Genomic DNA, 13,150 nt, shown 5'->3' with positions numbered 1-13,150 from the left:
CTCTGTGCTGACAGCTCAAAGCCTGGAGCCTGCTTTGGATTTTGTGTCTCCTTCTCTCTCTGCCCCTCCCCCACTCATGCTCTGTCTCTCTATCTCTGTCTCAAAAATAAGTAAAACATTTAAAAAAATGAAAATAAACTGACAGCTGCTCCAGCCTCTCTCTTTACTCGAACTGGTCAGGTGATCCACAGTGGACAGAGCTCTGCTGTTTTCCATTCACCCTTGACTGTTTCATCCAGTCCATCTTGAACAATAAAAACATGCTTTGCTTCTCACCCCCTCACCCACTCACTCAAGAGTTCCCCAAAAGGGTGCCAAATAGTTCTAGCAGGCCAGTGAATAAATAACCTGTGTTCATCTGGCCGTGATCTGCCTTCTACAGCAACCGCAAGAATGTGCCATGTCATAAAATCGGCATTTTATTATGTGTGAATGTGATTTTGAGAATCCGTGAGAATGTGATCTCCTCCCAGAGACCGTATATAAGCTTTCGCTTTAAGATTGTTCATGTCTTCCTCACATACAGGGCCACTTCAACTCTCATCTGCCCATCCGTCTCCTTCTTTTTCTCTGGAAGTATGTCCCATTAATCATCTTCCCGTCCAGTCCCTGCTGATCAGATAAGCCTTCATAAGTTCTTCATACACCATTAAGGGTTTCAGATCTCCTGTTTAGTAAGCCATGACCCGGCCATGAGAGAGGAGGACCATTTTGTCACCTGACTTGGTGTGGCTTTTCCTGCCTGTATCTATTTGCTACACTGTTGGCCAGGGGGAAAAGCAAACCCAGGAAAAGCCTCCTGATGGCCATTTTACAGTCCAGGACTGGAACACTGATGACAGTCTGCAGACGGTGGCCCTCCCTTTGAGAGGAGAGGAAACGGGATTTCTGGTTCTGGGCTAGTGAGGCCTCTGGTGGTGCAAGAGCTGTTGCTCATGATGAACATTTCCCTTCAGCCAGACAAAAGGCTAATTAATCTCTGTGTGTGTTTCTCTATGTGTGTACCTCTCCCTTCCTCTCTCTCTCTCTCTCTCTCTCACACACACACACACACACACACACACACACACACACTCCAGCACTGGCAGAGCACACAGGAAGGCAAACCTTAACTCATTTCTCACTCACTGCTCTGGAAACTAGACTCAGAGAGATCTCAGGGGCACATGGTCTTCACAGCAGAACAAGAACAGAAGCAGATGGGGCTAATGTGGGAGGTGAAAAGGTATTAACTCCTGAGTAAGTCCCCACTGGGAACAGATGTTTGGATAGGGGTCTGACTGGAGGGAGTGGCATCTAGAACTCTTCATGGAGGAGAGAGAAGAGAAGATGGAGCCCTAGGAGAAAACCTGGCCTTTCCACAAATGGCGAGACTCTGCTTCTGTCAGAACACTGCTTCTATCACCACAAAACCTGGGGTCAGAGGAAACTATCTTCATTTTTTTTCAGTTTATTTATTTATTTTGAGAGAGAGAGAGAGTGCAGGGAAGGGGCAAAGAGAGAGGGAGAAAGAATCCCAAGTAGGCTCCGTGCTGTCAGCATGGAACCAGATGCGAGGCTCGAACTCATGAACCGTGAGATCATGACCTGAGCCAAAATCAAGAGTCGGACGCTTAACCAACTAAGCCTCCCAGGCGCCCCCAGAGAAGACTATTTTTAAAGGGAGGGAGGAGGTTCTAGGTTCCTTAATCTGCTGTGTCTCCAGTATTAAGATTTTGGTTGGATGGTTGGTTGGATGGTTGTATCATATTTTAATAAGAAACCATGTGACATGATGATGTGAATTGCATTTAGCAAGCAACATTCCAGAGCCTGAGAGAAGTTGCAAAAATCTGCCCAAACAAAATGAAGCAGAGGGACATTCACACAATTAGAGGTGGCATGGGAGAAAGGAAGAAGTGCTTGTCACCAGCAAACCCCCAACCCACTCTGCCCCTGCCCAAGTTGAGGGGAGCAGCCAGGACACCCCCCCAGTAAGTTTTGGCTTCCTGTCGCACCCTGTGGTGATGGCCTGACCACCCAGAGGGACTGTGCTCAGCTTCTTTTGCTATTTCAGAAAGCAGCTGTGGGGGAAACAGTCCCGTTTCAATGAATGAAATCCTTGTGATTGCTACAGACTCCGAAGAGACCCTTGTCTTCCTGAAAGGCAAACCAGCTGCATTTGCACCAATACCCAGATGCAGACAAAAATTTCTCATGTCTTGTTGTCTGGCTCCGATTTGAATGTTTTCACAGCTGAAGTGTCAGATGTACCGTGAGCCCTGCAAACAGCTTAACTTTAGTTCAGTTGTAAAAGGAGAGGCTAAAAAAGAAGGAGAAGTCAACCCACTCACCCCCAGGACGCAGAAGAAGAAAGACTTTAAGGAGTTTGAGGAGAAATTGAGTACACTCAGACAGGACCTGTTTCCCATCAGCCTACTGGGAGAGAAGTGGTTGCTGGGAGCTAGCACTGTCCCTATGTATATTCCCTCCCACAAAGGATACACAGCTCTGGAAGGAACTCCTGCCTCACCTCCATGAGGATATTGATGAAACTCCACCCCCCTGAATCCACGGTCTTAGGGCATCTGATTTAGCAGAACCTCCTTTCCCTCTGCCCAGTCCCCTCCCCAACTCACTGTAAGAAAAGAGAGCCAGGAGAGAAAGAAGGGTTGGTCAATAACTAGAGTGTGGTTGAAGAGAGGAGGAGTCCCTTGATACCTCAGAAACCTGGCTGAGGACGATGAGTAGGGACTCCCCGCCACCCTGGTCCAGCAATAGACACATGTCCCAGGCCTGGCCAATCAGAACACTCCATACTTGGCCACAATTGTCGGTTTGGAGATGGACACATGAGCAAATTCAGTCCAATGAGAGATTTTTTTTTTCTAGGATTAGAAGCCAAGAATCCATCCTTGTGATCAAGGGGATAAATCTTCCTGAAAATAAAGCCAAATTACAATAGAGATGAGCCTGGAATAGCCTGGAAAGTAGGAGATTCACTTGCAAGAGCAAAGTTTTTAGAGAAGAAAATACTTAAGTGTTCCAACAAACTAGATCTTAGAAGATGGAGCAAAGAATTTGTTCTGTAAATCAAAGAATAGAAAAGAAACAGGATAGGATATCAGAGCTATTGTCCATCACATAGCTTTTCCTGGGCTGGGAATAGGAGGTCAAGGAGGCTTGGAAAGGTCAAAACTAGATTATAAATGCTGCCTGGCTTCTCTGAAAAGGAACTCAACTAGAGTAGCAGGGAGAGACACCCAACCCAGAGAGGTAGAGGACATATCTGAAAACTGCAAGACTGTGCTGCAATCCCCAAGCATAGCTGGGAGCTTGCAAGGCTCTCCCAGAAGCCCCAATTGCAGCACAGAGCTTGTGATGCTTTTAAAATATGTCCACAAGGGACACCTGGGTGGCTCAGTCGGTTAAATATCCAACTCTGTTTCAGCTCAGATCATGATCTCATGGTTTCATGTGTTCAAGCCCCGCATCAGGCTCTGTGCTGATGGTGGAGAGCCTGCTTGGGATTCTCTCTTTCCCTCTCTCTCTGCCCCTCCCTCATTCACACTGTCTCTGAATCTCTCAAAAATAAATAAACTTTAAAAAATAATAAAATAAAACATAAAATATGTCCACAAATTCTTTGACACTCCTGCCTTCCAAAGTTGGAGCCAAATTCCCCTCTACTTGAACTTGGTAACTCACTTCTAAGAAACAGATTATGGGGGTCGCCTGAGTGGCTCAGTCGGTTAAGCATTCGACTTCAGCTCAGGTCATGATCTCATGGTTTGTGAGATCAAACCCCACATCAGGCTCACTGCTGTTGGTGCGGAGCCTGCTTCGGATCCTCTGTCTCCCTCTCTCTCTCTCTCTCAAAATAAATAAATAAGTAAATTTTTTTAAAAAAAGAAACAAATTATGATAAAAAGCAACTTCCAAGTCTAAGTGGGTCGTTAAGGGCATTGAGGCTTCCTCTTCATTCTTTCTCTCTTAGATCACTAGATCCAGGCAAACATGCTGCTGTGTCATAAGGGTACTCAAGAAGCCCTATGGAGACATCCACGTGGCAAGAAATTGGAGTTTTCTACTAACAACCGGCAAGACACAAGTCCTCTTGCCAGCAGCCAAGGGAGTGAGCCACCTTGGGAAAGGGCCCTCCGGGTCTTCAGATGATTGCAGCCTTGTTATCTTGGCCATAACTTAATGACTGACCCTAAGCCACAACCACCTAGCTAAGCTGCTCCCATATCCCTAACCCACAGAAACTGTATGAGATAATAAATATTATTATTGTTGTTTCAAGCCACTAAGTATCTTTTTTTAAGATTTTCTTTTAAGTAATCTCTACACCCAATATGGGACTCAAACTTACAACCCCAAGATCAATCAAGAGTCATATACTTTACCGACTGAGCCAGACAGGCACCCCTCAAACCACTAAGTTTTGAGATAATTTGTTAACAGCAGTATATAACTAACAGTGCTAGACTGCAGCGCGGTGCCTAGGCAGTAAAGACTGTAGCAGAAAATCAGGAGGGGGCCTATGGGGAGACTTACCAAGCCCCACACGTTCTATGCTATTGGTCAGAAGACAAGCCTACTGTTCCTCAATCTCCTAGCAGACATTCTTAGAACACTGGGATCTCAGCCAGGACCACGGGTATTACAGGCAGAAGATATAATACCCAGAAGCATGGGAGTTTGTATCAAACAACTATGCCCAGAGGCCCAGCCTAACCAGCCGTGTCTCAGCCCACAGCAGGCAACATGAAAAGGCCAAATGAGAAGAGATTTGGCCTTCTCAAATCTCTGAGGACTGGATGGCAGCGCCTGGACCATGGGCCTCCTACACCCTGGTGTCCAGCGGGAAAAGGGAAGGGAGAAGAGGGACGAGGCACTCTGAAAGACTGCGAATTTACTCCTAGAAAACTGAGTGAGATGAGAACTTTAAACTAGAAATGAGGAAGTTACTTTGGTTGGGTGAGTTTGAGTTTATTCCACTGCCAAAGAAAAACGTTCATGAGCAAGTGGGGTTCGGTTATAAAACTAAAGTTCTGTTTCTGCACATCTGAGACAGGACTATAAATTTTAAATCCACCACAAATTTTTATTTCTTATACTTCAGACAACTAAAAGTTACAAAGAAAAACAAAACGAAGGTTCATGTACCCACCATCTAGCCTAAGAAGTAAGAAGTCAGGGTCCCTTGAGTCCCCCTCCCTGACTGCTTTCCCACTCACTCCCACAGGTAAATGCTATCCTGAGGATTTTTCATGCCTTTCTTGTTACTTTAAATCTACCTCCCCAATTAAGAGTGCATTATTTGGCCAATTTCTACTCTTTAAACAAATAGTATCATACCATAAATACTTTCCTCCAACTTCCTTTCTGCTCAACATTACAGTTGTAAGATTCATCCACGTTGAAATCTAGAATTCCAGTGCATGTAATTAATTCAATTTCTCAGTCTAAATGTATTATAGATACCGATTATTCCTATTATCTTACTTTGAATCTTCTAATTTTGTCTAAACTTTCTTTTTTTATTGTTTCTCAATGACTTTTTTATTGATTAGATTGTTTTGTTGTCTCTACTGATTTATAAGTGCACATTTTGTTTCTAATATATAATAGTTGCCCTTCATTTGTTAAATGGATATTTAACAAAGTTTAGTATTATTCAGGACTGTTACCCTTCCCCAACAACTCAGCTCCAGCTCCATTATTGGTGACTAACATTTTAGTTCTGCTTCAGTTTTTACCCACAAATTATATATCATTGTGTTGCTCTATATGGCCAATATTTGTTTATATTTCCCCATTTGTTTACCAGCTTTTTGCTCATTATTCTCCTGCATCTCACGCCTTCCTTTTGAGACCCTTTTCTTTTTTCCTGACAAAGTTTGTAAGTCTGATGATAACAAATGCTCTCTTCTTTGGCTTGTCTAAACATACCATCGGTTTACCTTCATTCTTGAATGCCAGCTTGTAAACAGTTCTAGGTTGGCCATTATTTTCTCTTCGCCTTTGAAGGTTTTAATGTATTACTCCACTGGCTTGTATTGTAGCTAAATTGTCTGTTGTCCGTCTAATTGTTATTTTTTTATAGATAATCTGTCTTTCTGCCCTCTTCTAATATCTCTTCTTGGTTTTTATACTTTTACTATGATGGGACTAGGTATGGATTTCTTTTTATTTATTCTACTTGAGATTCATTTTGCTTATTGAATCTGAGTATTCATACCTTTCATTAATTTGGAAAAATAATCAGCTATTATCTCTTTAAACATTTTCTCTGTCCCTTCCTCTGTTTCCTCTCTATCAAGACTCCAAATAGAAAGAATTTGAATCTCTCACTTTATCTTCCTTGTCTTACCCTCTGTTTTATATTTTCTACCTCTTTGTCTCTCTGTGCTGTATGCTGGGTAATGTCTTCATATCTAGTTAATCATCTCTTAACCAATGCTAAATCTATTCCCTGATGTTAAACTCATTCAAAGAGTTTTTGAATTTCAGTTATTATGTTTTTAAATTTTAGAAATTCTAATTGGTTTATCAATTCTGCTGGAATTTTTAAAATAGTATCTTCTCTTTCTCATGTTTTTAATGTCTCCTCTTGAAACATTTTGGATTTGGTAGTTTCATATTCTATATCTCATAATTCTAATATCTGAAATCCTTTTTGGTCTAATTCAGCTATGTATTATTTCAGCTGACCCCTCCCCAGAGTAGCTTGGATTTTTTTCGTGTGTTTTGGATTGTGTGATTGGCAGGATTTTATCAATTGGGATCCTGTGAAACCAAGGGAAAATTTATTTCTATTCATATCTGGAACACTTAAATTTTTGGCTCAGGGCTTTCTAGTCCAAGCAGACAACAATTAATTCAAACTCTGAATCTGCAGGAGGGCCAGACAATAGATACAACTTCTCAGGGAAGGAAATTTTTTTACAACCAATCCTAGGGGAGAGCCAAGCCTGCAGAAACAAGTTTCCTGGTCATGTTCTTTGATACTAAGTGGGCGTTTGTTTTTTAAGTTTTATTTATTTAAGTAATCTCTGCTCCCCCCCCCCACTCTCCCAGCCCCACCCCCCACGCTGCCCTGAAACTCACAACCTGAAGATCAAGAGTCATACACTCATCTGACTGAGCCAACCAGGCACTAGTAGGCTTTTTTAAACTCATTTTTTCCCCTAAGAACATAGCCCACCAAGAGCTTTATGCAGGGGTCTGAGGCATTCTCTGCTGTCACCCACACCCCTAGGTTACTCTGACAAACAACCACAAGGTACCCTCAGTTCCAAGACTTGTTTTTTGGTCTCTGAGGATTTCCTTTATTTTCTAGTTGCCTTAACAATGTATTTAAATGGAGATGTGTTACATTTTACCCAGCACATCCAGGAAACTTACAATGGGAGGTTTGGGGGGGGGGGGGTTGTTTTTTGTCTTTGCTTTTGTTTTCAGGAGTTGTATGTCACCATAGTGTTCTCCGCCCAGCTTTTTAAATCATTCAGTTTGCAATGTGTGGAACAGTTTGGAGAGGAGAAAGACGCAGAAGCAGGGAGACCTACTAGGAGCCTGCTGCAGAAATTTACACAAAAGAGCATAATAAGTTAAAAGAGAGTGGTGGTGGCAGACAAACAAACAGATGGATGTGGGAGATACTTAGTAAATAAAATCAACAAGTTTTCAGACATCCAAGAAGAAGTGTCTAGTGACAAGTTTTTATAGAGTCAAAAGGTCAGAGGAGAAATTCAAGTTGCATAGGATGTTGGGAAGCCTCTGAAAAACTGGTAACTGTATTTGTTACTGAACTCACACTTGTCAGTGCACCGGATGTTCAGTAAGCCAATGTCTGAGACACCAGTTTTGAAGCAAAGAAGTTTTATTAGAAGAGCAGCCCAACGAGAAGGAAGAGGATCATTCATAAAGCTGCCTTGCTCTGTTGAGTGAAAGGACAGCTTATAAATGTTTGGGGAAGGAGGTGAATACATGAGAGGTGGGTGAGGGGGTTCCTGAAATCCTGAAAGGAGGATATTTGGAGGTGTGTATGTTTCCGGAAAATGAGGGGACGAGCAGGACTTGGTATATCAGGCACCTCAGATAATTTTGAAGACAAATGTTACCGTCTGGTCCTCATTAGTTTTTTACAATCAGTGGGTAAACAGGGAGTAGGGGCAAAAAGGGCAAAATTAATGATAAGCAGTACTAAAACATAAGTAGGGAACAAAACAGAAGGTGGGCCTAAGTTACTAATGCAACTAACACAGCTATAGTGCTGCTTACGCTTTCAAAGCAGGTTCAGGAACTAGGTGTCCAGCCTCAAATTCACCCACATACACTTGGGAGAAAGTGCAGACCGAAGAGAGGAAGGTCCTAGGTCCCAGCTTTGAGGAAATACCAACATTTTAAGACCTTCGAAGCAGAGCAAGCAACAGAAACTGAAAAGTTTGGAGGAACACCCAGAAGAGAGCTGTGGCTTTCACGAAGGCTGAGAGATGACGATTTCCAAAGGGAGGGAGAAGTCGGCAAGTGTCCAGTGAAACTGAGGTCAAGAAAATAACTGGAAACTAGGCATTTGTTTTGGTGACACATTGGAAATTAGTGCTCTTGACGACAGAGTCCATAAACAATAAAGGCAAAAGACGGGAGTGAATTGGGGAGTAAAAATGGACACCACTCCTTGGAGAAGTTTGGCTATGCAGGTGAAGACAGAGGGCATTAGCATCCGAAGAAATAGGCTGGAGAAGGATTAAGAGGAGAGTAACCTAAAAAATTTCAAATGAAGATAGGAAGGAAGCAGAACAGGGAGAAGAAAGGATGAAGAGGCCAGGCCGAAAAAAATCCATAGTACGGATAGAGAAATTCTCTTGCGTTACTACCAATCCGCCAGGCTGAAAGGACATTCAAATCTCTACGGGCTTTCGGTCATGAGTGGGTGGGTGGGTAACTGTGTGCTCCCCACTCTAAAACCTTCCGTCCTCTGCCTTCGTACCTTCTTTCCCCGCCCACTGGATCTAAGTCTACCACCTCCCACCCCAGCCGGTCCCAGCCACTCCTCGCGCTGAAATATACAGCCTTCTCTATGAACTCTTCCGGGTCGCCAAGCAGGACCACGCCCAGTCTCAATCCTGCCCGCCCCCCTATTGGAGCGCGCTTCTCGAGAGACGCATGCGCACAAACGTCGCTCCCAGGATTGGGCGGTCGTTTCCAAGATTGGGAGCGCCCCCCTAAATCTTGCGCGGGCGCGTTAGGTCCTGGTCGCTATGCGGGTGCTTGTGGGTGAGGGAGGGCAGAAAGCGAGAATCGGGGGCGGGCTTATGGAAAGGTTGAAATAAAAGACTGGGAGGTGGGAGGCCGTTTTTGAGGGAGGGCAATGAATCGTGCACTGGTAGTCGTGCACCAGCCTTGGCTTCCTATCCCAGGAAGTCGAATCTCCCCCAGTCCCTGTGACCTGTGTCACTTTTGCATCGCGGGAGGGGGGAGAAGAAGTCTGGAGTCAGATGGGATGGCATCAGAGGAGGGGGCCACATGCGGGGACGGAAGGTGACCCCCCCGAGAGGATAATTTCTGTAATTAGCTCGTAATTTCTGGTCAGGTGGCGGGACGGGCTTCATTGGGACAGCCCTAACCCAGCTGTTGAAAGCCAGGGACCACGAAGTGACGTTGGTCTCCCGAAAGCCCGGGCCCGGTCGGATCACCTGGGTATGTCCATCCTCTGGAAGCTATGGGAGAAGGTCTGGTTTGGCGGCGCAGGGCAAGCCACCACCCGTACCCGCCTCATTGTTTTCTTCAACAGGATGAGCTTGCTACGTCGGGGCTGCCGCGCTGTGATGTGGCTGTCAACCTGGCAGGAGAGAACATCCTCAACCCTCTCCGAAGGTCAGCTAGGGCCCCGAAGCTGATGTCCTTCAGAGCAGAGGGAGGACGGGTGTGACCCTGATGAGGAGAACCTGTGAGCTGTGGCGAATAGAAATGTCAGATTGAGAACTAAACTCATATCCCAAACTACTCATCCCGCCCCACTCCTTCCTCCACCCCCACCTGCCCTTCTGCCTGCCTCAGCCATTGACTTTAGTCTTCACTCATAACTCAAGATACCCAAGATATATGCCTTTTTTTTTCCTACAGGAGAGATGGGCCATTCCTCTAAACCACAGTGCAGGGGTTTGCTAGAAGTGGGTATGGATGAGCCCCAGGGAAAGAGGAAGGGATATGTGTGTATGTATTTAGTGACTTATTTCCCTTATTTTTTTTTTTCCCTCCTGCAGATGGAATGAAACCTTCCAGAAGGAGGTTCTCAGCAGCCGCTTGGAGACCACCCAGATATTGGCTAAAGCCATCACCAAAGCCCCACAACCCCCCAAGGCCTGGGTCTTAGTCACTGGTGTAGGTATGTCCCAAATCACCAGCCCCTTATATTAGCCAGAAGAAGAGCGGTTGCACAGCAAGGGGTTAGCTCAGGCCCTTCTAGCTATACACACCCGAGTACTGATCTTTTCCAAGCACAACAACTTCCTAGGCCCTCAGTCCATGCATATTTCTCCTGACCTTTGTGTACTTTCTCTGAGAAACCGGGATTCTCAAAGGAAGAGGGGATAGTGGCACTGCTCTCAGTGCCAGAAAAAGCCTCATCTACTCCCAAGTCCCTTGCTTCTCACACCACAGTTCTTTGGGAACAGAATTTGATTCTTGTATTTCACCATTGGGACCAAAGAACTGCAAACGGTTATAGAACATATATCTGCCACTAGTCTAAGTGTTTTACACATATTACAGCATTTAACCTTCACAAGCACCCTATGAGAGATAGGTATTATTGTTATTCCTGTTGTAAAGATGCAAACATTCTGCAGGGAGAGGTTATATAATTTGCCTGAACTCCTAGGGTTAATAAATGGTGGGGCTAAGAATAAATCTCAGGCAGCCTGGCACCGAGTCTTTGCTCTTAAGCACTACACTCTAGCAGTCACTCAGCTTAGCTACAACTAAAGATAAGTTACTCTAGGGCAGGAACAGGTCAACTCGTGGAGTAGTTCAAAGGAAAACTAGGGCTCTGTCTTCCCATGGGAAGATCCCAAAGACCTAGGAGGGCAAGACCAAGGGAAACATCAGGTGCAAAGGGCCAGGCAGGACCAAGGACGTTGGGGCAAACCAGTGCTATTCCACCGGCAGCTTACTACCAGCCCAGCCCGACTGCAGAGTACGATGAGGACAGCCCAGGAGGGGATTTTGACTTTTTCTCCAACCTGGTAACCAAATGGGAAACTGCAGCCAGGCTTCCTGGAGAGTCTACACGCCAGGTGGTGGTGCGTTCTGGTGAGAACCAGGGGCCTGGGTATCAGACAGGTTTGGAATGTCTTCCTGGGCTCGGGGAGTGGCAGATTTGTGGCCAAGCTGTGGATGGGAGGACAGGAAGTCCCAGAGAGAGCCACACCTCTGAGCTACTACAGAGCTAAGCTGGCCTGGGAAAAGGGAGGAAGAGGAAACCAGAAGGAACTATGGAACTGCTGGAGGCTGAGGAGCCTCCCCGACCATATCTCTTGCCTGCCCTAGGGGTCGTGCTGGGTCGTGGGGGCGGTGCCATCGGTCAGATGCTGCTGCCCTTCCGCCTGGGCCTGGGGGGCCCCATCGGCTCGGGCCACCAGTTCTTCCCCTGGATTCACATCAGAGACCTGGCAGGAATCCTGATCCATGCCCTTGAAGCAAGCCACGTGCAGGGGGTCCTGAATGGAGTGGCTCCAGCCCCCACTACTACAAATGCTGAGTTTGCCAAGGCTTTGGGCGCTGCCCTAGGCCGCCCAGCCTTCATCCCTCTCCCCAGCATGGTGGTGCAAGCTGTCTTTGGGCAAGAGCGTGCCATCATGCTGCTGGAGGGCCAGAAGGTGGTCCCACGGCGGACACTGGCCACAGGCTACCAGTATTCCTTCCCAGAGCTAGGGGCCGCCTTGAAGGAAATCGTAGCCTAAGCAGGGAGGCCTCTGGCAGGGCTGGAGTCCTGTCCCTCAACAGAGGCTTCCTGGTTGGAGACTCAGGTACTCCTCTGGGACCTGAAATCATCTAGTCCTTAGAGATTCCTCTCCCTGCCCTCCTCATGGTTCCTTTGCTCCACCTGATTTAACTGAGAGACTGTCCACTGTCTCAAGGTTGCAGTCTCATCAAGTTGGATCCTTAAACTCTTCAACTCCTTGGAAAAGAATTCCCAGATTGGTTTCCCTGTGTGTCCCATTACTGTCCCAGTTACCCTTTATGTTGTGTAGAGAATTCTCTGTGATTGAGGCAATAAAGATAAATTATCTCACAGGCTTCGTTCACCTCTTTGGCCTAGATTCTTCTGGAATTTATTTCTAAGGAAATGCCAGATGATTCTTTTCCCTATGTTGGGGTTTTGAAAGTTATACTGGGCATCTCTCTTCTTGGTCCCTCCCTTGCCAAGAGCCAGTAACAAATTTGGGGCATGAGGTTATTATAAAGGTAGAGACCAGAAAACAAGCGCAGTGATCATCCATTTCCAGTGGGTTCTGTGGTCACCCTGTGTACTTGTTCACACAGTGCCATTAGGGTGCCAGCAGGGGAAGAGATAAGGCTTCAGTCTAGAACAGCCTTCAGTCTGTCACTGAAGAGCAGTGAATTAATAAAGCAATCCCGCTGGCCCTAGTTCATGAAGCTGCAGTAGGACAAAGCCAACATCCCCACCTGTAAGAAGCTTGGGACTTGCCTCTCATCTGATTGGGCCGACTTCAAGCAACCAGAGTCCCTAGCACGAAAGGACAGTTGGGTCCTTCTGGCCTACTGTCCTGATTGTGTGCCACGCCTTGACCAGAAGTAGTTCCCCCTAGCCCCCAGTTTGGGGCCAGATTACCCAATCTCCTTTCTTCCCAGAGGACTAGGAGTTGTCTGTGAGTCAGTCACCCCACAACTAGCCTCTTTGCCACACACCTGCCCCTAGGTCAGGTCTATACAGGCTAGTGCTATAAAGCCCTAATGGGAGAAGAGCTGAAGACACTCTCCATCATCCAGCTCCCCAACACTAATTGCTGGAATGAAGAACGGAGATGGCAGTACTTAATTCGCTGTGTGCCACTCAGGCAGATGTCCACAGCCGTAAAAGAACCATGTCCAGGGACTCGCTGCAGAGCCCGGACAGCACAGAATCCAGGGGCACTTG

General features: G+C 46.1%; 1 protein-coding gene across 2 annotated transcripts; it reads left to right on the top strand.

Annotated features, from left to right (window-relative positions):
- The first annotated feature begins 4,646 nt into the window (after window positions 1-4,646).
- Window positions 4,647-12,283, top strand: SDR39U1 (short chain dehydrogenase/reductase family 39U member 1). Of its 2 annotated transcripts, none has more exons than XM_042989479.1 (6): window positions 4,647-4,962; window positions 9,581-9,687; window positions 9,782-9,864; window positions 10,254-10,375; window positions 11,158-11,301; window positions 11,539-12,283. In XM_042989479.1, exons 1-6 carry the CDS (start codon window positions 4,941-4,943, stop codon window positions 11,949-11,951), a joined length of 891 nt encoding a protein of 296 aa, XP_042845413.1. In that variant the 5' UTR covers window positions 4,647-4,940; the 3' UTR covers window positions 11,952-12,283. The 2 variants fall into 2 exon arrangements, with proteins under 2 accessions (XP_042845413.1, XP_007098125.2); XM_007098063.3 differs by lacking the exon at window positions 4,647-4,962 and adding an exon at window positions 9,164-9,264.
- Window positions 12,284-13,150: the final 867 nt, after the last annotated feature.

This window comes from Panthera tigris, chromosome B3 (genome assembly GCF_018350195.1).
Source record: "Panthera tigris isolate Pti1 chromosome B3, P.tigris_Pti1_mat1.1, whole genome shotgun sequence".
NCBI lineage: Eukaryota > Metazoa > Chordata > Mammalia > Carnivora > Felidae > Panthera > Panthera tigris.
This window is presented reverse-complemented; position numbering and strand designations above follow the sequence as displayed.